General features: G+C 46.9%; 1 protein-coding gene across 1 annotated transcript in view; it reads left to right on the plus strand.

The window, feature by feature from the left end:
• Positions 1-24,714, plus strand: part of CCNT1 (cyclin T1) — a 542,287-nt gene that overhangs the window by 146,864 nt on the left and 370,709 nt on the right. The window contains exon 3 of the mRNA XM_069653859.1: positions 261-389. Coding sequence (XP_069509960.1) covers positions 261-389 — 129 coding nt within the window. The remainder of the gene's footprint in view (positions 1-260; positions 390-24,714) is intronic.

Here is a 24,714-nt window from a genome sequence, read left to right on the forward strand (position 1 = left end):
GAAGTGCTGGGTAGGTCCTGCAGGGATGCATCTCTCTCACCGATTAATGAACACAGTGCATGCTTTGGCAGGCACGGGCTCCCTACAACGCGGTCTTCTGATAAATTGAACCTCTGGAATCCTCTGGCTTCTTACAAAGAACTCTGGCAGCCTCTGGCTCCCCATGAAAGGATGCTCCACACTTTTTCATACAAACGTTAGCGGTTTTCTCATTTTCTGCTTTTTTTCTTTGTAACTATTTTGACTCTCTTCACCCCAAGTCTGTGGCGCCTGCAGCGCTCTTCCTGGCAGCGAAGGTGGAGGAGCAGCCCCGGAAGCTGGAGCATGTCATAAAAGTTGCACACGCGTGTCTCACTCCTCAGGACCCACCGCCCGACACCCGGAGCGAGGTAAGTTACAGCTCAGCACGTCTCTTTGCCTCCCAGTTCATTGATGGGTGCAGCATCCTGCAGATTACGCAATTAATTGTCTTTGTGCAGTTTCTGTTCTGGACATTTACTCCTGGGAGAGGGGAATAGTGTGTTTGAATGTCGGCTGCATGAGGTGTGAGTATTTCCACGTTCCATGAAGTTGTTTGTTGTAGGCCCACTGTGGTTTTTTTTTTTGTATAGGCAGCAGAGAACACTGTGCTCAAAGTCTATTGAGAACCTATTTGTCTAGTGCATGCCCCTGCCCTTAAAGGCTGTCCAAACATATTTGCTCCCTCCATTTAATGCGTCTGCCAAAATAGTTCCATGACACATTTCTTACCCTGTTACTTTGCATTTCATCACATAAAGTTCAACTGCACTTTGGGCTTGTCCCTTAGAATCGTCCTTTTGCCCAGGTGTCCCTTCACCCTAGTTGCAGTTCCTCCTATCTCCACCTCTCTGGCCGTTGGCCTTGCAGCCGAGAATAGTACACTTCTGAGGTATCTCTTAAAGGTTAGTCTCATTAGATATGATTCACTCTTCCTCCCTGGCAAATGTTTCACACTGCTGTTATGTTCAAGATGCAAGTCTCTCCCTTGCTCTTGGAGTGATTACACTGTGAGCAAACTCTTATGATATGCCATGCTTGCTTTCTGAAAGATGTCACATACTGGCATCACTAACAATGAAGGGAGTCTGCCGACTCCCATCACAAATTTCTCACTGAGGTCACTTTCAAGAGCTGCCTTTTCTTTGCACCAAGGCATCCTTCTCTTTCACTGCCTTCACTAACCTATGGTGAGTCTCCAAATTCCTCCTGGTGGTGTCTCACTCTTCTCATAACAAGAGATCTCTGCCACTTTCCTTATGAGACTGCTGTCACTAGAATGAAATGGGAGTCTACCTTCCTTCCTACTCCTCGCTCGCTAGAAGTGGTGAAACGTAGGAGCATTTCATATGGGTGACCCGAACCAGGGTTTTATTAATGAGGCCTGGCTTACTTGCAGGGCACTATATACTTTAACTCTACAAAGCTTTGAAAGCTGAATAACCATTGCATCACAGCATATAACCTCTGCTGAATTCTCAAAGAGAAAATATTAACTCTTCTCACAGGTGCTGCCTTGCATCTGGTCTGCCATTCCAACAAAAAAAGGCTAGATTTTCAGTCTTGATAATTACTGCGGAAGATCTCCAGGGAATCCTCAAGTTAAACTTTGAATCATCTGGATTGGATTTTTGATTGTGAAAATCACCACCTGCTATCAAACACTCACCAGCTGATAACCACTGATGCTGATGGGAAAACTGTTAAGCATTTTATTATAAATGAAACTGTTGAATAGACATATGTAAAAATAAAAATAGAGCATTCTGAATATTTCACACCAAGCTAATAATTCAATTGCTATTCCTGCAAAAGGTATTGACCACGTTTAAGATCCAGATGTGCATCCAACTTCATTCTTGAGCGAATAGTACACTTCTCCATTTCCCTTCAATAAATCTAAGAGCATTGTCATCTTATTGGCTGAAATGGAGGTGATTATTTGTTGCATCATCAGAGCTGATGCTGCAATCAAATCGGGGATCACAAAGGTTCGTTGAACATGAGCTGAAAGCTGTCCCTATGTCTGGATCACTCATTAAACCAGAGATACTTCTGGGCAGCAAGAAGCTACTACAAATCAAGCAGCAAATGTACTTTCACATGAGATGCAGAAAGTAAGGTTGACTTTATTATATTGGACCCATTATGCTTTAAGTGTATTCTGGGTATGTCCGAAAGAAGCTCTTGGTCCCTGTTAGGGACCAGCTAACTAGACTTTTCTAGGCACAAGCAGGATCTGAATAGCTGTCAGCAATTTCGATATTACTTGTGCTACGATTTGATCTAAATAGGGTGTAAACATGATTGTGTTTGTCAGGACAGCTGACTGTCAAATGTTATTCCAACATGCTTCTAAGAATATAAATATGTGAAGCCTTTGAAGTCTGAAGAATTCCTGCCTCGTGCTTACAACTTGTGATTCACCCGAATAGGGAGGGTGCATACATTTGTTAATGGGATGTTTTTTAAAATATTTTTCAAATAAACAAAAGGCTAACAGCCTCTTGATTCCAGCAACTTCCACGCTGCGGTCTACGCCTGATAATCTTTTATATACATTTAACACAATACTTTGAGTTCTCCAAAAAGGTACAAAAATAAACTTGGGTCAAGTCTTTTCCTTGTGTAATATTCAAAACGTCTCCCTCTGGATACAACACCCATAGTTTTCATATCTGAATGAAGTTTCCAACTACATTTAAATCTTTTCAGAGACAAAAATGCGTTTATTTTGTGGTCCAAATGGCATTACAGCCTTTTAAATGCTGCACTATCCAGTCAGGTACATGCCAAAATGCACTTAACCGCAGATCTTCAGGTGCCTAAATGATGGTTAGTTGCAGTAGCTAATGTAAAAATATTTATCATGTTGCAATTTTTGCATTCTTCTTAGTACTTCTGTTGTAGGAGCTTCATTGACATCATGCTCCTTTGCATGTAAAGATAAACCAATGCATACCAGGATTAGATCTGTAATGTTTTTGTCGATGGGGAGCAGGACTTTTTTAAATAACCACGCAACCTCACCCAAGTTCCTTGATCACTGCTGTTGGATTTTTCAGAAACCCTCTGGTGAGGTGAAACACAGTGGTGTCAAAATAGTGTGGCTAAATTAATCCAAATTATCTTGCAGAGCTCGAAATTAAGCATAGGTGTATTTGTTCGGGATCAGTTGGCATGGGGTGCCAAAAGTACCTTCTGGTAGCTGTTGGTATCAAGCTAATCAGGCTCTTTTAGGCTACAAGCAGGTGCAAACTAGCTCCCATCTTCCCTCAATTTATAATCCTGCAGTAGTGTGATGGAGCACAAAGCCTTCACTCCTAGGATGACGGTTGGCTAGTTTCAAAGTGCAATTAAGCCCAGAAACACTTGCAATAAAATACACCCCCCATAATCTATTATTTCTTTATTTGTATATGGTTTTAAAAAAAACTTTTATAAAGAGACATACAAATTAATTTTCATTCCGCTTGAAGATTACTTTTAAAAAGATAAAAACATACAGAATCAATTTTTACAAACAATCCAAGTATAACAACCCTTCAACCACTTATTTGTAAGAATCGCATAGATCCATAAACCTAACCACTGCTATTTTCATAGTCACCGGTTTCCCGTCCATGTTCTTCCATAGGTTGTCCACATCTACCCATGTTAGATCATAGACACATTTTTAAAAACACATTATCCGCCAAGGGAGAAGAGCAGGACAAAATAGTAACAAATGACAAAGATTTTCTTTCGATCCTATGTTATTACAAGATCTACAGAACAGCAGCTCTGATAAGTGATTTCTAATTGGCAAAACATCCTTAGTTAATAACACATTAATTCTAAAATGTAAGTAATTGTTTCTGCAGGATTTAACCACAAATCTTTCCAGATGACACTACAAGGTTCCTACATTTTTCGGTATGAGAACCAAGTGTTGATAAAGCGACTTCGCTAAAGTGTCCATAGTTAGAATCCAATCCAGCCTTTTAACCTGCTCCTTAACTTTAAGTGGATTGGACAATAACAGTTCTTCCGTAACACCTATCTTTAAAAGAAGCATCCTACAGAAAACAATGAACTCAGTTTGTCCCTAGGAGTCCATTCTCATAAATGGAATAGATCAATGAGTTTAAAAATGTATAGTATGAAGCTCATTGCCTCCAAAACATTTCCATTAATAAACTTAAAATAATTTCTCTTTTCTTACAGAACTTAATTACCACCGTCTTGGCATGATTAATTCTCAATCCATGGGTTACAGTAAATACTTCAACGGCCTCAGTCAGTCTCTGGAGACCTATAGGTGTGCGGTCGAACAGAATTAAATAGTCTGCTTAGGCTACCCACACTAACCACCGACTTCCTTTTTTAGGTGGTATAAAAGAGGCGTTCAGGAGATACTCTCCTTTATCTGCCATATATCGATTAAATAGACAAGGGGCCAATTCGCACCCCTGTCGAAGGCCATTGTTTGTTCTAATAGATTTAGGCGTAATGTCCTCAATATTTTGTCACCCTTGAATTGATGTTTCTTCTTACATATAGACCAAGATACTTAACGGTCGATGGTAAACCCCATTTTCTTATTTTGGTCCGTAAGAGTCTACGATCCACCATATCGAAGTCCATGGAGAGGCCCGTTGCTGCCCCCTAAATAGGTTGTGATGTATCCTGCCATGCAGCCATATTAGCTACTCCTTCCAGTTCTAAAAACCTCAGAACTGATAGAAAAGAGGGAAGAGGGTACAGCGTTTACCTTTAGGGATACCATGCTTCATTTGACTATCATTGGTAATTGTGAATATACGCAAATTAAATTGGGATTGGATTTTAATATGACGATTTGCTTTCTAGATATCTACTGACCTCCTAGGTTCCTTCATTCGAAGAACTGATGACCTTCTAGGGTGACTTTGTTAAGAAGTCAACGTATGCAGTTCTGCTTGGTGACTTTAACCTGTGTGCCCTTGACAGTACTGACCAGGAGGCCACTTCTATCCTGTCAGCCCTATAGGCGCTGGGCTTTGTCCAACAGATAAAATGTCCTGCCCAACAGATGCAATGTCCTACACATAAAGAGGGTCTCATACTAGACTGGGTGCTACTTTTTAACCCATCTTTGATTCACTATCTGTTTCTCCATGCCCTGGGTCCGATCATTTTATGATCTTTCAACCTTCCCCTTTCAGGGAAATTGAAAAAGGCTTGCACATATCCTAGATCAGAATCACGAGTTAGAAATTTGTATAGGGTCTCCCCAGAGGCATTTGCTGACTTCGTTCTCCCCTCATTGTCCAACATATCTTACCTCATTGAGACCTCAGTTTTGGTTGAACGGTTTGTAAACATCACTAATGTAATCATTAACACCTTAGCACCTTTAAGTATATAAAAAAGGTTAAATCTGAGACACTTGGAAAGATATGGTTTGCTGCAGACACTATAGATCATAGGAGACTCAAAAGACTAGCAGAACGTAGCTGGGGAAGGTAGCCCTGTGAGAACACACGCTCCTCTTACCAGTTTGCCGCAACTAAATTTAAACAAGCCATTTCTACGGCTAAGCAAATTAGTCTTGATAATAGGATAAAGTCTAATCAGAACTAATTATTTGTCATTTTAAGAGAATTTGAGGGTAAGAAGATGGTGAGTTTTGAGGTACTTTAAGAGTATTGCAGGGTGTACTGAGATCCAAAGAGGCTTCTCTCTAAAACGGAAACTTCATACTTATTAAAAAAAAAAATTATAATATTACAAACTTAATTTTACATTTATTTTACTCACACAAGGAAACAGACTATGCATCCCAACATCAACTTCAATTATTGTTACTGAGCCAGTGTTGATGATAACTGACTTCAACTTAAAATATCACATCGAGTTAATCAAAATCTTATCAAGATGGGTCTTGCCAGACAAGAGTGCTTGCCACCACTCTTCCACTCATATTTTGGAGCATATCTCCCCAAAAATAGACTCCTTTTGAATTTTTAGGGCTATGCATTCGATGACCAAATGTTTCAAAGACTCCACAGCATTGTTGCAAAATCGACAATGGTTATTCAAAGTGTCAACCTGATGTCGCATAAGCAGCATTTCTTTAGTTGGTTACAGGGTTAAGCGTAACCGCAGAAATTGGTCCTGGCGATATCTGCATGGGAACCTTTCCAGATATTTTGGGATACTGTTAATTGCCCTTTCTTCACAGCCCAGATCTAATGAAGTGACAAGTTTAGTCGATCCAATCGCAATATGTCAACTTTTTCTTTGCTGCACAAGGGTTATTTGAGTGTATCCATTTCAATGTCTGCATGAGCCAATTGGACACAGATCATCCTATCCCATTCCTTCAGTAAGCCAGTATAAGGCTTTCCCGGTGGAGAGTTCTGAATATAAGGTCTAGCCGACGACGCCAGTGACATTTTCTGCATCAAAGCCACTGATTTCCATAGAACCGTTGCATATAGTGACTGCAACCCAAGTTCGTAGCGAATTGCAGTAATAGGCACACGTCTTGGCAGACAGAGGACCTTGCGCCAAAAATAGCCCTCCAACACTTCCTATATAGCCCGACTTATATTTAAGGCGGCTTCACTGACAAACGTTATGGCAGCTGTCACCTTTTGCCTGTGAAACATGACCAGTTTATGCGTAAATTTAACTTAGTCTGCGTGTAATTTTGCACCTTGCAGCGTCAGATTTTATCATTCACATTTTTAAGTCTTGGGTCCACTGCCATTCTCTAATAGATTAATTAAAGAGGATACCCAAGTAACGGATGGAGTCTGTATTTTCCAGTTGTTCACCAGCGCCATACCCTTTTTAAAAGGTTTCCCTCTCTTCCCAAGTTTCGAACCAAAGGACATCTTTTTGGACTTTTAACTTGAATTTTCAAGTCGTTTTGCAAATGCACTTCCAAATAGTTGAGCAGTCTGTATAGGCCTATTTGCGTTGTGTCCAAAAGCACCAAATCATCGCGGTAGATTGCCCAGGATATCTGATGGCCATTTATTCTTGAAGGAAAGGTATCGCATTTTGTTAAAGCCGCTGGTAAATACGCTAGATAGAGCTTCAAAATTAGGGCAGCTAGCAGATATCCTTGCTTTACGCCTTTTTCGGTTGTTATTCTCTCAGTGAGATCACCTTCAGCATTAATTCTGATTCGAATAGACGTTTGGAGTGGAGCGCTCTGATGGCTTGTAAAAGATCTGGCGGACAATTCCACTTCCTCAGCTTCTTCCACATAATTTCTCGTTTAGCACTGTCAAATGCTTGATGTAAGTCAATGAATGCCAGGAACAGATTATTTGTTTCCCTTTTTAACGTTTCAAGCTTTAACAGGTTCAGCAATATGAGGTTTAACTCTGTCCCCCACCCCTTTAGTAAAGCCAGATTGTCTAACGTCTAAAATTCCAGCATCTTCAGCCCATTTGGACAGTTTTTTTTGCAAAACAAAGGCAAATATCTTATCAGTGACATCCAAAAGCGCAATCGGACGGTAGTTGTTAGGATCCGCTCGATCTCCAATTTTGAGGATCGGTACAACTACTGCTGATTGCCATGACACTGGGATTGTCATCACTACTGAGATATGCCTGAAGAGAGCTTCAATAAATCCGGCCCACTGCTCATTTGATATTAGATAGGCCATCGGGGCCAGCTGCACCCGAGTTCTTCAGTTTTGAGATTGCCCCCACAATCTCCTCTTTATGCATACAGGTGTTCCAGGGAACTTTTTTCTCAGCCCATATTTCGTCATCATGCCATGTAGAATACTTGAAGACATTGGAGTAATGCTTCACCCATTCATCTGCGTTTACACTGATACTCGTGTTGGCTTTCTGAGTTAGTGAGCCTACATTTATAATGGTCCAAGTGTCTCTGTCATGATGGGCGTATATGGATTTTAACATTACCTCCGCTCGCTCTTGGTCGAGGCTCAGCCTGAACGAAATTGGCCAATTCCGGTATCTTTGACAGTGCTTCTTTACGGCCAGGCTAAGCTCCAAAATATCACAAGACTTGAGGTCTTTGATATCCTTCCTCATTTTTCTCTTTTTCCCCTCCACCTTTAGGCTAAATGGGCATTTGCTTTTCTTATGATCAAATCTAAAGCAAGTTTTTATTGTTTTATCCTGTGATAGGAGAGGTACATAGTTTAGAATTCCAGACTCTTGTTGATTGGAAGATGCAAGTTTCTTTTTCAAATCCGCAGTCACTTTCGGGTTTTTCCGCAGGCCATTTAGGCCTCGAGTTATTCTCAGTTCACACACGTAGTGATCGACAGATGGGTTCATTTCCGTCATCCAGGTCAAATTTAGAGCATCATGATTGCTAATTTGCATCTTGATTACTTTTAGATTTTTAATTGTGTGAATTAATGCTCATCTTGTGAGCTTAGCCAATTCAGCTGACTGTCCATTTGATAATAACACTCTTATGGCTCCATTGAATGGGCCTCCTGAGTTCCATTTTGAGCAGATTAATGACGCTGATATCGTAAGAGTTGTGAAACTGTTGAAACCAAGCAATGTATGCCCTGCCAGTATAATTAAAGATTCTATAGATTACATAGCACCTTCGCTCACTAGAATTATGAACTCTTCCTTTGCCACAGCCATAGTATCATTGTCACTCAAAGAATTTGGATATCCCCCATATTGAAAAAAGAATCTTTGGACCCAGTGGTACACAATTATCGCCCCATCACTCGGGTCCCATTCTTACTGAACATTCTTGATGAGGGTGGCTTACCTTCAGTTTCAAGAGCATATCGAGAGACATGGACTATTGAGTGCCCTCCAATCAGGGTTTCTGGCTCGTCATGGAACAGTGACCGCTTTGCTGGATTTATGAGCTAATCTTGCTAAAATAGCTGGTAATGGTCAAGTCGCTTTGCTTATGTTGCTGGACCTCTCAGCAGCTTTTGACCTGGTGAGACATGAACTCCTACTTGAAAGATTAAGAAGGTACGTGAATTGCTCTGAGCCAGCAATGTCTTGGCTGGCCTCATTTCTGGGTCCATGCCAATCTAGAGTAGCTATTGAAATGTATGTCACCTTCTGAGCTGCTGACTTGTGGTGTACACCAAGGAGCTTGCCTTTCTTCCATTCTGTTTAACGTTTATTTTCCTCCACTTTTTAATCTCCTGGATGCAGCTGACATTGTTTATACCAATTACGCTGACGACACCCAAATATTCTTTGTGCTTACAGGACAATATAAGGCCGACACAGCCAGGATCAATCAAGTATATATGCTGATCCAGGCTTGGATGGCCTCTAACTCGCTGGCTCTTAATAACATTTTTACACATCAAGGTCATATGCTTATACGACCAAGCTGATTAGGCAGATTAAGCTTTATCTGTCTACAGCGAACATCTCTAGGTTGGCTACAGTTCTAGTAAACTCCAGGATCGACAATTGTAATAGCCCTCTGGTGGGCACAGTGAAGGGTAATATTAAGACTCTGCAAGTGGCCCAAAATGGTGCTGTTAGAGCTGTGTGTGGGCTATCTAGAGAAGAGCATATTACGCAGGCAAGAAGCTCTCTGCATTGTTTACCGGTTCACCATTGGATCTCCCACAAGATCTTCTTGCGTACTCATAAGTGTATGGCGAACCAAGCACCTGCCTATTTGACGTAGCATCTACAGAAGCCCCACATTCTACAATCATTGCTCTCCAACGGTCTGGGCAAGCTTTTTGTGACACATTTTGGGGGTACTTGTTTTGATATTGGTGCACCGACTCTTTGGAACTCTCTTCCCAGCGATATCGGAGGTATCGCCTTTCTGGCTGGCTTTAAGAAAGACATAAAAAACATTTTTTAATTCAAAGGATTAGCTCTGAGTAATTATGTGGTTGCCTATCTGGATTATCGACCTTGATTAATTCTGACATTTAATTCCTGTTATGTGCATTATTTTTGTCTGTGAGCTCACTCAAGCCTATGGGCGTGTTGCGCGGTACAAAAATATGCCATTTTCTGGATTAGTGTTACATTGCCTCCGCAATCTGTTCCCATATTTCATCTAAATCCAAATTGAAATTTGTTCAAAATTAAAATTTCCAAAATATACCATTTATTTGGTACTGCATTAAGGTTAAACCCAAAATAGCAGACAAACATTGACTGGGAAGTACTAACCTATGTGGCCTTATGGAAGAAAATGGGTTAAACAAATAAAGAAATTGACCCTTCAGCGCCCACACAGTCGTAAAATATAGAAGTACAGTACAGGGGTTGAAATTGAGATTCAATGAGCAGGAGCAAAAGGCAGCTTGGTATCCAGCATGAACCAGTGACCAGGAGCTACCACTGGGGATTAAGGAGCTAGGTCATAGCGTTCCACAAGTCTAACTTTCATAGAAGATGCACATTTCTCCAGCGTGGGGTCTGGCATGGATTCACATGCTCATGAATATTCCCCGTCGTCAGGCTGGGAATCCTTGGTCAAAGAAAAATCAGTATACTTTCTGAACTGTCTTTCTCCTAAAAAAACAATCACTGAGCTCTGGGTCATACTGCCCTAAGCCAATGACTGCCCTCTACCCAAGCCCCTCCTCCGGCAGCCATCTTCAGATTTTTATTGCATGCTCAAGTGTTGGGGAGTCCTCGTGCTTTGCTCTTCGAGCCCTTGTGCTCCATCGATCATCCTTCCGACTAACAGGGACCAGTTTTCAGTTTTTTCAGTGCCCTTCAAGGGTGGTTTTTCGTCTCTGAGGCTTCCAGAAGATTCTTCAGGCCTACACCATGTGGATCATGTCGGACTAGAAGGATGGCGCTTCCCTCTTCAAGCTGTACTCTGACTGTGGTTTGCGGAATGTGTTTATGCAGGACAAGCATTCCCAGTGCCTGTACTGCTTGCACCCTGTGCATAAGGAGGAAGATTGCGTGATTTGCTGTTGCTTCACAACGTGCACCTTGAAGGATTGGCGCCAACGACTGGAGTCGTGGCTGCAGGCCAAGGACTCTGGTCCGGGTGGCACCCAGGGACATGCCTCTGGATCAGGAAAGTCTGAGCGTGCTTCTAAGGCCTTTGAGGGCACATCCCCTGTGGGGGCTCAACCTAAGGCTAAGCACTGCGAGACCGCTTCCCTTGGAGTCGCCGCTACCGTGGGTCCCACTGCGGTCAGGGCGCGATCATCACCCTCCGCATCGGTCTCCAGTCGCCACTCTGGATCCTCCACGAGGAAATCGGAGATTCCAGGGAAACTGAGGGAGAAGCCAGAGAAGACAGGGCCACAGAAGGCCAAACTGGAGGCAGTGACCAGCCCACCATCGGCAGAAAGGAGCAAGATAGACCAGGCGCCTGGCAAGGCCAAGCTGGATAAGGGGCCCGAGGCGGCCAAGAAAGGCGAGGCTAAACCGGACAAGGGACCCAGCCTTTCTGTGAAGGCCCAAGTGCACCAGTTGAGGTAGTCTTCCCTCCATCGAGAGATAGTGGTGGCGTCACTTACAAAGACCGTAGGGGCGGACCCGCAGGGTACCCCGGCGACAGGCAGGGTGTCCCTTCCTTCCGCGCAGGACGCAGGCTTCGGGCATGCCTGTGGAGAAGACACCAGAGAAGAGTATGTCGGACCTCAGCCGAGGCATGGAGCAGGGCACAGACATCGCTTCTGCTGAGGATGATGAGATCATCTCCGTCCATACCGTCCAGGAGGGTGATGACGACAAGGGTAACGCCGAAGGCTCTCCCCACGACAGGGGTGACGACGACGGCAAGGACGATGACGACGAAGCTACTGTCCACGGAGGTGACGACGAGGGGCCCCAGGATGACTAGGTTCCACCTACTCCTGTGCCCCTGTTACCGCCTAGGAACCTCTCATGGGACATTCGGTCCGCTCTCCACGCTCTGTTGGTGATGCAGAGTAGGATCCCGACGGGCCCAGTGCACGCTCTGCCTGCGGCGCCAATTCCAGACGCCCCGTTGCCACTGGGGGAACCACCGGCCAAGAAGAGGAAGAGGCAACCTATGCCTCCATGCCATCCACAGGCTCCCTCCCTCCTGCCAATCTCCTCCTGAGGGAGGAGGAAGGGGACACAACGTCGACAACGGAGGACGACGACTGGATGGGAGACCTCCCGTCACCACAGCCCAGGGCCTTGGCTGGACTCTTTCATGCAATGATTGCCGACCTGTTCCAGCTCACAGTGGAAAAGGAGGGCTTCTTGTACAAAAGCCGGGTGGCAAAGAGAAAGACCTTCCTTTATGTCCCGCTCCTGGATAATGTGTGGGACGATGGACTGACCCTACTGAAGAACCCTGCTACAGCTCCAGCGAAGAGGGACCGGCTGGAGAAGAAGTACAGGGTGCCGGACTCTGCACCAAAGTGCTTGCAGGCCTAACCTACACCGGATTCAGTGGTTTCGGCTGCCGCCAGGAAGAAATCGTTGGGCTCGGCGTCTTCTTCTTTCACTTCTTCCTCCACCCCTCTGGACACCGAGGCAAAGAAGTTGGATTCGATGGGTAGGAAAGTGATCTACTCAGCGGCAACGACGATCAAGCCTGTCAACGCCCTCGCGATTGTGGCCAGGTGCGATTGGGAGATGTGGTGTAAACTGGCTTCACTCTTGGACTTCCTCCCCAAGGACAAATGGGCTGAGACGCTGGAGATTCTTCAAGAAGCCAGAGTGGCATCGGACCATGCCCTGGACATCGCGGACACGGGATTTCGCCAGAGGGGAAATGGGGTCGGTCTTCATCATCGTGGTTGGCTCAAGACCACCAACTTTAGGCAGGAGGTCCAGGCAAGGGTTTTGGACTTGCCCTTTGACGGGGACAACCTGTTCGGGAAGGCCGTGGATGAGTCTCTCCAGGCCATCAAGTTGGACTTGGAGACGGCGCGTTCCCTAGACACCCTGCAGCAACGATGGACATCGTATCATTCTTCAGGAGAAGTTTTTCAGGTCATCGAAAGGTTTAGGCAGGGGCTCCTTCTCATCATAATCCTTCTACCGCCAGCCCTCCAACAGGGGTTGATCCAAGGCTTTCGGGGGCAGACTTTGTCGTCTGGGACCGCAAGGTGGTCCGTCGACCTCCAAACGGGACTGAACCTGCTGGGACGTCGGGCCCGCCAGCATGCACCCCGGTGGGAGGCCGGCTGGTGAACTTGGTTGGCGTGTCGGAGACCATCTCCACCGACAGATGGGTGCTGGACACTCTCGCCCACGGACACACCTTAGAATTCCAACGAAAGTGTCAGTGGATACTACTGGTGGCCCTGCAGGAAAACCACGTACCTCAGCTTCTGCTGCAGGTTCGGGCCATGTTACGGAAGGGGTGATCCAGCTGGTTCCACAGCGACTCCGGGGCTCTGGAGTATACTCAAGGTACTTCCTCGTGTGAAAGAAGACAGGGGGCTGGAGGCCCATTCTCGACCTACGATGGCTCAACAAATACATAAAGTCCCAGAAGTTCAGGATGGTCACGCTACAGCGCGTGCACGGTCAGCTGGAGGAAGGGGACTTAGTTGTCGTTGGTTCTGGAGAACACTTACTTCCACGTCCCCATTCGCAAAAGACACCGCAAGTTTCTGTGCTTCGTCGTTCAGGGGAAGCATTACCAGTTCAAGGCGCTCCCCTTCGGAATGAAGTCGGCGCTCAGAGTCTTCACCAAGGGCTTGGCGCCGGTGGTGGCCCATCTGCGTCTGCAAGGGATCCACGTTTTACCCCTATCTGGACGACTGGCTCATCCGGGCCAGGTCAAGGGACATCGCCGTCGACCACACTGGGGTTCTCAGTGAACTATGCAAAATCCTGCTCGACTCCATCGCAGTATGCAATATTCCTGGGATCCAGGCTCCACAGTGTCATGCCTGGCATACCCGTCAGAGGACAGGATATCGCCCACCTTGGGCATGGTGCAACGGCTGTTGGCACTGAAGATCGCCACGGTGTGGACCATCAAGTCGCTACTCGCCATGATGTTATGCTTTTACCTGGTTCGGCTCTGCAGGTTGCGGATGCAGCCCCTGCAGGAATTTCTCAACGCCCGGTGGGACCAAGTGTCGGGAGGCTTCCAGGACAGGATCACCCTCGACGAGGAGTTTCGACTGACGATCAGGTGGTGGGGCGTACGCTCCAATATCGCCAGAGGCATGGATCTCCAGAGCCCCCAGTTCCAGCAGACTGTTATGACGGATGCGTCTCTGGATTTTTGGGGGGACCACAACGACGTCTTCATGCCAGAGGCCTGTGGCTGCCAGAAGGGATGAATCTGCAAATAAAGGTTTTGGAACTACGGGCAGTGTTCCTGGCCCTCAAGTCTTTTCTGCCATCCCTCAAGGGCAAGGTGGTATGGGTCTTTACAGCCAATACCACCACAATGTTCTACATACGGAAGCAGGGGGGCACCCGATCCCCGGTGCTCTCCAGGGAGGTGCAGGAGTTGTGGCACTGGGCCGTCGCCCAGGGAATTTTCCTCATTCCCTTCCACCTGGCAGGCGTACAGAACACTGACGCCAACTCCCTCAGCAGGGAACTCTGCTCTTGCCACGAGTGGGAACTTCGGCAGGACCAAGTGGACCACCTGTTCGCAGATGGGGCAATACCCACATCGATCTATTGGCAAGGAACACCAAGTGCTGGAGGTCCGCCAGCAGGTTTCCCCAGCCGGGGAGCATGGGGGATGCATTCTCAGTCCCCTGTGACGGCCTGTTTCTGTATGCGTTCCCTCCGTTGCTTCTTCGAGTTATCCATCAACTCAGACCATCCCGGTGCAGGATGATCCTTGTCGCACCGGCGTGGCCGAGGCAGATCTGGTACCCGGACCTTCTCAGCATGTCAACGTCTCCTCCAGTCAAGCTTCCAGTGGTTGCGGATCTTCTCGCCACGGAAGGAGGCGCAATACTGCACCACGACCCAGGATAGCTGAACCTGAAGGCCTGGCTCCTGCAGCATTAAAGTTCAGGGGTTACAATCGCCCAGCGGACTGCAAGGAAGTGCTTGCCAAGGCCAGGGCATCGTCTAGGTTAAAATGCTACGGGCACAAATGGAAGAGATTCACAATTTGGTGCCGTTCACAGAAGACCGACCCTCCGAGAGTCACGGCTCCTCGGGTATTACCATATTTGCTGTCGTTGGCCAAAGCGGGGCTGGCTCACGCCTCCATCAAGGTTCATCTGGCGGCTATCACAAGATCTCCGGGACGGTCCTTGTTGTGGTTGCACCATCTGGTTAAGGAATTCATTAAGGGACTGTTCTGTTGTTCCCTCCGGTGAAGGCTGCAGCCCCAGCATGGGAACTCAGTGTGGTACTCTCTAAGCTCATGGGAGCTATGTTTGAGCCTATGCATTCTGTTCCACTCAGGTTCCTGTTGTGGAAGACAGCTTTTCTTGTGGCCACTACCTCTGCACGATGCGTGGGTGGATCCAGGCCCTGTCCTGTAATCCACCTTACTTAACTTTCCACGAGGCGAGGGTTGTGCTGCGGACGCACCCCTCCTTCATGCCCAAGGTGCCGTTGGACTTTCATCTAAAGGAGCCCCGGTGTTACCTGTCTTTTTTCCGACGCCTTTGTTGCTGGATGTGGCTAGAGCACTGAAGTTTTATGTGGACCACACAGAGTTTCCGTAAGACGTCTTAGCTCTTAGTGAACTTTGATCCTGTGAACCATGGGAAGGCCCGGTCCAAGGCTTCCATTTCCAGGTGGCTCTGCAGCTGCATCACCCGTTGTCAGCTGTTGGCAAACAGATCGTTGCCTGGCCGTCCGAGAGCCAAATCTACCAGAGCGATCGCTGCCACAATGGCGTTCCTGTCTGGTGTGCCCTTGCTGGACATCTGCATGGCTGCTACATGGAGGTTGATGCACACCTTCATGGAATTCTACTGCGTCGACAGGGATTCCAGGGAGGGGTCCAGAGTCAGCCAAACAGTGCTGCGCAACCTGTTCGCTTGAAGGTGAGCCTGGTGAGGAAGTAAGAGATGCTTATGTTGAGCCTAGCCACCTCCCGTGGTTGTGCATTTGTGTACTGCTATGTATGCTTTACTCATGAGCATGTGAATCCATGCCAGACACCATGCTGGAGAAGGAACAAGTTACTTAGCTGTAACTGTTGCTCTCCAGCATGGGTCTGGCATGGATTCACATGCAAACCCTCCTGCTTGCCCCACTGTGTCTCTTCTCTTGGTCCTACTGCCACTTAACGTGCTACCAAATCTGAAGATGGCCACCGGAGGCGTGGCTTGGGTAGAGGGCAGTCATTGGCTGGGGACACTATGCCCCAGAGCTCAGTGATTGGTTTAGGTGAAAGACAGTTCAGAAACGAAACTGAAACTGATTTTTCTTCTACCGAGTATTCCCTGCCTGACGACGGGGAATATTCATGTGAATCCATGCCAGACCCATGCTGGAGAACAGTTACAGGTAAGTAGCTTTTCTTTTTGACTCCTTATGCTTTAAAATGTAGTTAAAATGTGACGACCTGTTCTTTAGATTATACCAAATGCACAGAGCTGCATTCTCATAGGTGTGATTTAGGCATCAGTTGGCCAGGGGAGCCAAAAATAGCTCCTGGTAGCTGTTGGGATATAGCTAACCAGGCTCTTTTAGGCTACGTGCAGGACCTAAATAGCTCCCAGCTCCCCTCAATTCGAACCCTGCAGTACTAGTCCTCAAGAGGTCCCAGTTGATCCAACAAAACCAGTTGAAAAACACTTTTTTTATTTGCAACGTTAGACTGAACTGCAGGATCTATTACAATAATCTATATAAAATCACAGGTACTTTATAAAAGTCTACTCTTTTCAAAGTTCAAAGAGGGTGCAGGGCAATGAGGTAAATGCGCTTTTTTCCCCCTAAGTTTCCTCCATAGGCTTGAACAGGACAAACCCAGTCGACTGTGTGCCAGGAGAGGCAACCAGCCAGGTCGGGAATCTGTAACCCTCAAAGAAGAGTTCAACCAAAGGTTTGTGAAACAGGCCAAGGAGAGCGTTTTGCAGTTTGAGAGATCATGAAACTCGACTACCCACATCCCCTGAATAGCACCTCAATCTTTAAAGCACCTGCTGCCATAGTTTCTGGGTTGCAGTGTTGACTGGCAACATCTACCAACATTTTAAACCGATGTGTCACAGTTAAATATACTTTTAAATTGCCCAGTAAACATTGAAGTCTCTGTGAGATCGCAGTTGTTGTCTCCCATTTTAAATTGTCTCCAATTTTTTATGTTAGTCCTAACAGCTACTCAACTGTCGCCAAAATTGTCAGCCTAAATGTAAAATTGCAGTATTGTATTGCCCACTATAGAAATCGTTATTACTCCAAGCTTGCTGTACTGAGGATATATTTTCCATTTTCAACCGAGTACTTTTCGTCTTGATCAGATTAGGGAATTTCCTAAGTAAGCTTCACAAGTTCATGAGCATTTGTTCTGTGACTAATCTTGATTGTTTGTCCCTTCTCCCCAGCGGGGAGCCACCCCCTTTGAGGCTAGGGAGGTGAATCGCTGTCATCAAGACCCTCCCTAGGGCTCTGGGTAAGTGGGACCTCACTGCGGGTGACTCCCCTCACAGGGACAAGGACTCCCATTCCTGTAAGGAGTTCCCTGGCCTGAACAACTTGTCTGCCTACGTGGGAATAGGAAAGATTATTTCTATTTCGGATTCTCCTGGTAGTGACATTTCTTCAATTTCTTTGGCTTCAGGTAATGCTGGATCTCGGCTGAACTCCATAATCAAAGTGGAACGACACACCCTTTTTGTTTGTGATGACCTACATAAAATATCGAGCAACCTGGAATGCAGAGAGAATCCTATGCAGAGTTGAGCCTCTGACAGGATGATTTACTGGAGGGGCGAGCCATGCTAGACCGCGTAGGCCAGCAGTAGCGTGAAGAGTGAGCGAACTGCTAGCAAGATGCCAGAAGGCTAGTGTTCTGACCAGCAAATAAGTCCGTAAAGAGACAGATTGGAAAGCAACCTTCTCGCCTGGTGGCATGACCACATGGAAACCGTGGAGGGCCTTGGGCCTGTTAACGGACGATGAAACCAGTTTGAAGCAGAAAGATCGGATCCCTGATATCCGCACGAGAAGTGCATTAGCTGCCGAGCAGCAGAAAGAAAGCGAACGCTCCTGAAGGGGTAACGCCATTGAGAGGGACCAACGGTGATATCCGAAGCTGGTGAGCCACGAGAGTTACAGAGCCAAGAAAAGCTAAACGTGCAGAGACCCATCCGAGGTCCTGCTAAAGTAAGCCAGCCGGAGGACTTGGGAACCCAGAAAACACAAGATTCAACAAGCAGAACGGGGAACCGAGAGAACCTGCAGAGCTTAAAAACAAAACAAAGCAAAAAGGTCTACAAGCAGAAAGTCCGAAATGGAAATTTGAATTGCTAAGACGACCTTTTCTTCCTGTTGGCTAATAACATTTGGATTAAGGACTGTTTCATTTGTGTGATTGGTTGACCCGGAGATGGCCCCAATGTCGACAAGAAATCAAATGTGCAACTATAAATAACCGATAAGTGCCTTTTTATTATGGATGTGCTCCTTGACACGTTTTGACCTTCCTTGGGTCTTTTCAAACCTGGTCACTCAAAAGAAAAAAGCTGGTTTATACAACATGTGAAAACGTGCCAAAAGAACCATATACAAATCAAATAGCGCAGTGGTTGTTGGCCTATTACATTGCAGCAAGCACATTTGCAAACCATGTATGGCCATGTATGGCGAGGTGGTAAAGAAAAATATTGACATGAATTAAATTGCGTAAGAGGGATAGAGAAAGAAGGGAAGGGAGAGACCAAAAGAAAAAAAGGGAAATAGACATGAGTCACTTGTTTCCATTTCGCAAATATTTATTCAAAGTGCACTCAGTGTCGTGTATGTTCTAAAACCATGCATACCCCATTTGTGATTGCTGGTGCGGTGTAAGTGACTGCATTAACAGAGTATCCTGCAATGCTCTAGTCTTGTGATATGACATGTGCAGATTGAAAATACACAGGTGAGGGATTTTAAATCACTAACACAGTGTAGACTTGCTGCTCTGCTAGGGTGTGTCATAATTTGATAGGGTTAGGTCCCTGGAGACCTATGAATTGAAAACATTTACTCAAAACATATTGCACTGGGTTTAAAATTACTCCGCTCAAGCCAATGGTGTGTTCCATTAATTGGTGTGTAAGTCAGATATCGGATGTAGTTGGTTTGCTACGTGTAGTTCACCTCCTTCCGATAAGGCGAGTGCTGGAGCACTACTTCATTGTGCTAATTAATATAAGTAAAATTACTCCTACTTAAGTAATTCTCATTGTACCGTCAACCTTCCCGGTCCATGACCCAGGAGGCCTACAGAGGCCATTCAAGGCTTTCGGTGGAAATGGCCAGCGCCGTTGTCTACTCCAACGTGGAACGCAGGCACTGAAGCAGGACTGAACCGGCCAGGACGTTGGGCACCCACCCTTTCACTCTAGTGGGAGGCAGGCTGGCGTGATTAGTCAGTGAGTGGAAGAAGATCTCCACTGACAGATGGGTGCTGGATGCTCTTGCCCACGGACATACCCTGGAGTTTCAGCAAAAGGGTCAGCGGATCCCTCCAGTGACCTGGCAGGAGCAGCACATCCCTCGGCTCCTGCAGGAGGTACGGGCCATGCTAAGAAAATGGGCGATCAAGCTAGTTCCAAGATGACTCCGGGGCTCTGGAGTCTACTCCAAATACTTCTTAGTCAAAAAGAAGGTTGGAGGCCCATTCTAGACCTGCAGCAGCTCATCAAGTACCTCAAGTCACAGAAATTCAGGATGGTCATGTTGCTGCATGTGCTCGGCCAACTGGAGGAAGGGGACTTCTTGATGTTGCTGGATCTGGAGGACGCATACTTCCACGTCCCCATTCATAGGAAGTATCAGAATATCCTGCGCTGCCAATTCAAGGCCTTCCCCTTCAGCCTAATGTCAGCACCCAGGATGTTTACAAAGTGCCTCGCACCAGTAGCAGCTTATCTACGTTACAGGGGATACACGTATACCTGTCCCTCGACGACTGGCTCCTCCGGGCCAAGTCAAGGGAAGTTCTCATTGAACACATGGAGAAGACCATAGAGCTGCTGGCGGATCTGGGGTTCTCTGTCAATTATCCAAAATCCTGCTTGACAGCATCGCAGAACGCACTGTACCTGGGAACCAGGCTCGACACGGTTTCCTGCCTGGCGTTGCCCTCAAGAGGGTTCGGTGGGAAAGAGGGTAGCGGCCATACTGGGGAAGGTGCAACAGCTGTTCGTCACTGAAGACCACCACGGTACGAACAATCAAGTCGCTGCTCGGCATGGTGTCATCGTGCATCTACCTTATCTGGCTCTGCAGGTTACGGATGCAACCTTTTCAGGAGTTCCTGGACGCTCTCAGGAGTTCCTGGACACTTACTGTGTACAAGTGTCCGGAAGCTTTGCAGACAGGATCGTTTTCGACGAGGAGTTGTCTGGCGATAAGGTGGTGGGCATTCCACGCCAACATCGTCAGGGGCACAGTTTCAAAACCCCCCCATACCAGGAGACAGTCTCCAGGGACTCTTTCCTGGAGGGCTGGGAAGCCCACACCGGACGTCTGCACGCCAGAGGCCTGTGGCTGGCAGAGAAGGGCCTCCACATCAATATCTTGGAGGTGCATGCAGTGTTCTGGGCCCTCAAGTCATTCTTTCCGTGCCTGAAGGGCAAAGTGGTGAGGATCTTAATGGACAACACCACCACAATGTTCTACATCAGGACGCAGGGGGGCACCCGATCCCCAGCGCTCTCCAGAGAGGCGCAGGACTTGTAGCACTGGGCCATCAACCAAGATATGTTCCTCATCCCCTTTCACCTGGCGGGAGTCAAGAACACCATTGCCTCTGTAGGGAGTTGCGCTCCTGCCACGAGTGGGAACTTCGGCAGCATCAGGTGGACCACATCTTCCTGAAGCGGGAATGACTCAAGCAGCAGGTTCCACCAGCCCAGAGCATGGGGGACGCGTTTTCCTTCCCGTGGGAAGGCCTGTTCCTATACACGTTCACTCTTTTGCCTCTCCTGCTGCGGTCATCAATCAATTCAAGCAGTGCCGACGCAGGATGATGCTCGTCGCCTCAGCATGGCAGATTTGGTACCCGGACCTTCTCAGCCTGTCAACGTCGCCTCCGGTCAAGCTGCCACTGGTCGTGGATCTGCTCACCAGAGAAGGCGCAATCCTGCATCATGACCCAGGATCGCTGAACCTGAGTGCTTGGCTCCTGCAGCCCTAGAGTCCGGAGGGTACGAGTTGCCAGAGGACTGCAGAGTTTTTTGCCAAGGCCACAGCATCAGCGACTCTTAAGTGCTACGGGCACAAGTGGAAGCGTTTCTCTAAGTGGTGCTGGTCGCAGAAGATCAACGCTCTGAGGGTCACGGCCCCGCAGTTTCTTCCATATTTGTCATTGGCCAAGGCAGGGCGGGTGCACTCCTCTAACAAGGTGCATATGGCGGCTATCTCCCGCTACACCAGGTGTCCAGGACAATCTTCTCTTTGGTCCCACTGTCTTGTCAAGAAGTTCTTCAAATACTCTTCAAATACTGTTTGGATCTTTCCCGCCAGTGAAGGCTACTGCCCCGGCATGGGAATTCAACTTGGTGCTGATGAGGCTCATGGGGGGGCCCCCTTCAAGCCTATGCATCAGGCCACTCTCGTTCCTCTCATGGAAAACTGCTTTCCTCATGGCCATCACCTCTGCCAGGAGGGTGGGTGAGATCCAGGCCCTATCCTGCAAACAGCCATATCTGACTTTTCACAAATAAGAGGGTGGTGCTGCGAATGTACCCGTCCTTCATGCCAAAGGTTCCGTCACAATTCCACCTCAACGAGCCATTGGTGTTGCCTTTGTTCTTTCTGAAACCTTTGTCTCCTGCTTAAAGGGCTTTGCACTCGCTGGCCGTTGCTTGTGCTCTGAAGTTATACGTGGCACGCAAGAGATTTCGGAAGATGTCTCCACTGTATGTGAACTCTGGTCCTGTGAACCATGGGAAGCCCTTGTCCAAGGCTTCCATCTCAATGTGGCTCTCCTGCTGCATCACGTACTGTCATCGATTGGGGAACTGACCGCTGCCCGGCTGTCTGAGAGCCCATTCCACCAGAGCGATCGCTGCGACTACGGCTTTCCAGTCTGGTGTGCCCCTGCTGGACATCTGCAGGGCTGCTACGTGGAGGTTCAGACACCTTCACGAGATTCTACTTTGTCGACAGGAATTCCAGGGAGGAGTCTATGGTTGGCCAAGCAGTGCTTCGCGACCTGTTTGCTTGAAGGTGAGCCTGTTCGGTTCCATGTCATTTCATCGCGGGATGATTTTTCGTGGGTTTTTTTACAGCGTTTTTTTTTTTTACGGAAAAATCCATCGAATTTGTTTTACATTTTGGGGGGGGGGGGCATTCCGGCCCAAACCCCCATTTTCTTTCATTTGTATTTATTCCCAAACACCCACACCCCATATATATAATTTACTAACCCCCCCCCTAAAAAATAAAAATGTGATGGTTTTAAAAAATAAAAATAAAAAGTGCGGCAAAAAACCCTGCAAAAAAACATCGCGCAATGAAAGGACGTCATACCAGCCTATTCCGGTTGTAAGAGTAATTGCTTCAGTTGAGCCTTGCCACCTCCTGTGGTTGTGTAATGTTGTACTGCTATGAATTCATGAGCATGTGAATCCATGCCAGACCCATGCTGGAGAACAATAGTTGCAGGTAAGTAACTTGTTCCTATATGTATTATCAGTAATAAGGCGCACTCGTGAAACTTAGAAGAAATACAGTAAATACATTTACTCTGCAAACTCCCATAGTTACTTTTAGGAAGGAAAAAGTAATTGGTTAGTGTAACACTAGCAAGTCTTAACATTTTTGAGGCAGTTTCTTCGCACATCAAGTCTTTTATGGTCTAAACTCAACCCTAGCTAAAGGCAGTTCGGAGAGGGCTCAAAGTCTTGACAAGCAGCAGAACAACGAAAACTCCTGTGAATATTTTCTAGTCTCAAAGATGCAAGAGGATACAACCAACGTTGGGGACCCTATTCAATGGACACAAGCAGCGGCTTGGGTCAGAGGTAGAGGGGGTTTCTCTGGAGCGACTTTTTGTATTAAGGTAAGCAATACCCTTTTCCCTGCAGTTTCGGTTTGAAGAAATGTTTGTGACTGGATTCTCTGTGATGCGGCAGCGCTGGATGTGACCTCTTGATTTCTTGGTCTGGTGACGAAAGGCAGGACAATGGACTGGATCTCATCAGCAGTCTCGAGGGAGGACCTCTGGCACTGATTTCAGCAACTTCTCTGGTCACGCTGTGTTTTTGTCACCTTTTTTGCATCACCAACAAAGGATGCGTTTCGCCCGGTCAATCATCTTCGGTTTCTGAAGTCCTGCACTCTGCTGAGGGGACTTGCACTGGTCGGATTGTCTCTCTGGAGGTTCACCTGAAGCTCAGCAAAGACTTGGACTGATTCAACCTTTCCACTACGATGCATTTCAATTCTGGTATTGGGCTTCTGCAGCTCTGAAAAGTCACAGGACCTCTGGAGATGGCCCGGAATAAAGTTAGTCTTGGGACTGGTTGTTCCTACCATTCAAAGGGAAGGAGTGGTCCTTGACAGAGTTCCTCTGTTGCACAGAAAACCGGGTCAGGACAGCAGTGGCACTCTTCTTTGGTTACTTTAGCTTCCAGTGGTCGACTTGTGCACCTCACCTTTTTTATTCAGTTTCTGCACATGCTCCTATGCAATCACAGCAGTTTACATAAAGGACGGGTGGCTGTCCAATCAGGACCGCCAGAACCCCAGTGGGAGCTGGTTCCATTCAGACAGACCAAGAGTAGGGGAGTGAGAAACTCCTCCCCCACTTCCTGCCTGCCCAGACACACTGGAGCCTAGGTGGGGGACACCCAAGGGATCCCCCCAAAGAAGGCCTAACAAAGAGCAACCACTCTAGAAATGGCAAAAAAAAAAAAGAAAGGTGCCACCAAGTTAGTACTTGGGTGACCCTCTTGTACCTTACCGGGGCTATGTACATAGCCTGCGCTAGAAAATAACTCCCTAGTTGGTAGAGCACGTCCACTGCCACCAGCCATAACTAGGAGGTTGTCTGTGACATAAAAAGCCACAGGAGCAGAGAGAAGGGGGATACTAAGTTTCCCCTTGGCACTCCACATTGGGTGGTGTGTGCCAATTTCTCAGAATATAAAGTTTAGCAGAGAATCTAAGCATCTCTCTGTTCTTAGTAACTGTAGTTACTCTAGGATATAGAAAGGAATCTCTAAGGGGAAACCCAAATGTTTCCCATCAACGGTGCCCATAAGGAGCAGTGTGCGGCAATAGTAAAATACATATGCCTTTAAAGAGATCAGGGGGAAAGTAGACTTCACAGAGAACAGAGTTCCAAAAGACAGAGCCCATGAGAATGAGTGGACAAAGGCTCCACTCATTCAGGATAAAAGAACAAGGTCCAAAAGTCTAGCAAAAAGTGCTGGGGTCTCGATGGGAAAGGGGATGTAGCATAAAAATGATAAATCTCCCTAACACTGGGCACAAAGTCTTGTCCCCAAATCACTCTTTGCTGACGTTGGTCGGTGGAGGCCTTGTCTAGGGTCCCTTCCTAGGACTAGCCGAAGGACTGGGATTGAGTGATTCTTCTTTACTTTTCGATTCTAATCATAACCACTCACTTCCAATTTCTTTATAAACCCATCTGAAAAGGCCTAATAAA

This window comes from Ambystoma mexicanum, chromosome 3q, assembly GCF_040938575.1.
Source record: "Ambystoma mexicanum isolate Mex_15411 chromosome 3q, UKY_AmexF1_1, whole genome shotgun sequence".
Classification (NCBI taxonomy): domain Eukaryota; kingdom Metazoa; phylum Chordata; class Amphibia; order Caudata; family Ambystomatidae; genus Ambystoma; species Ambystoma mexicanum.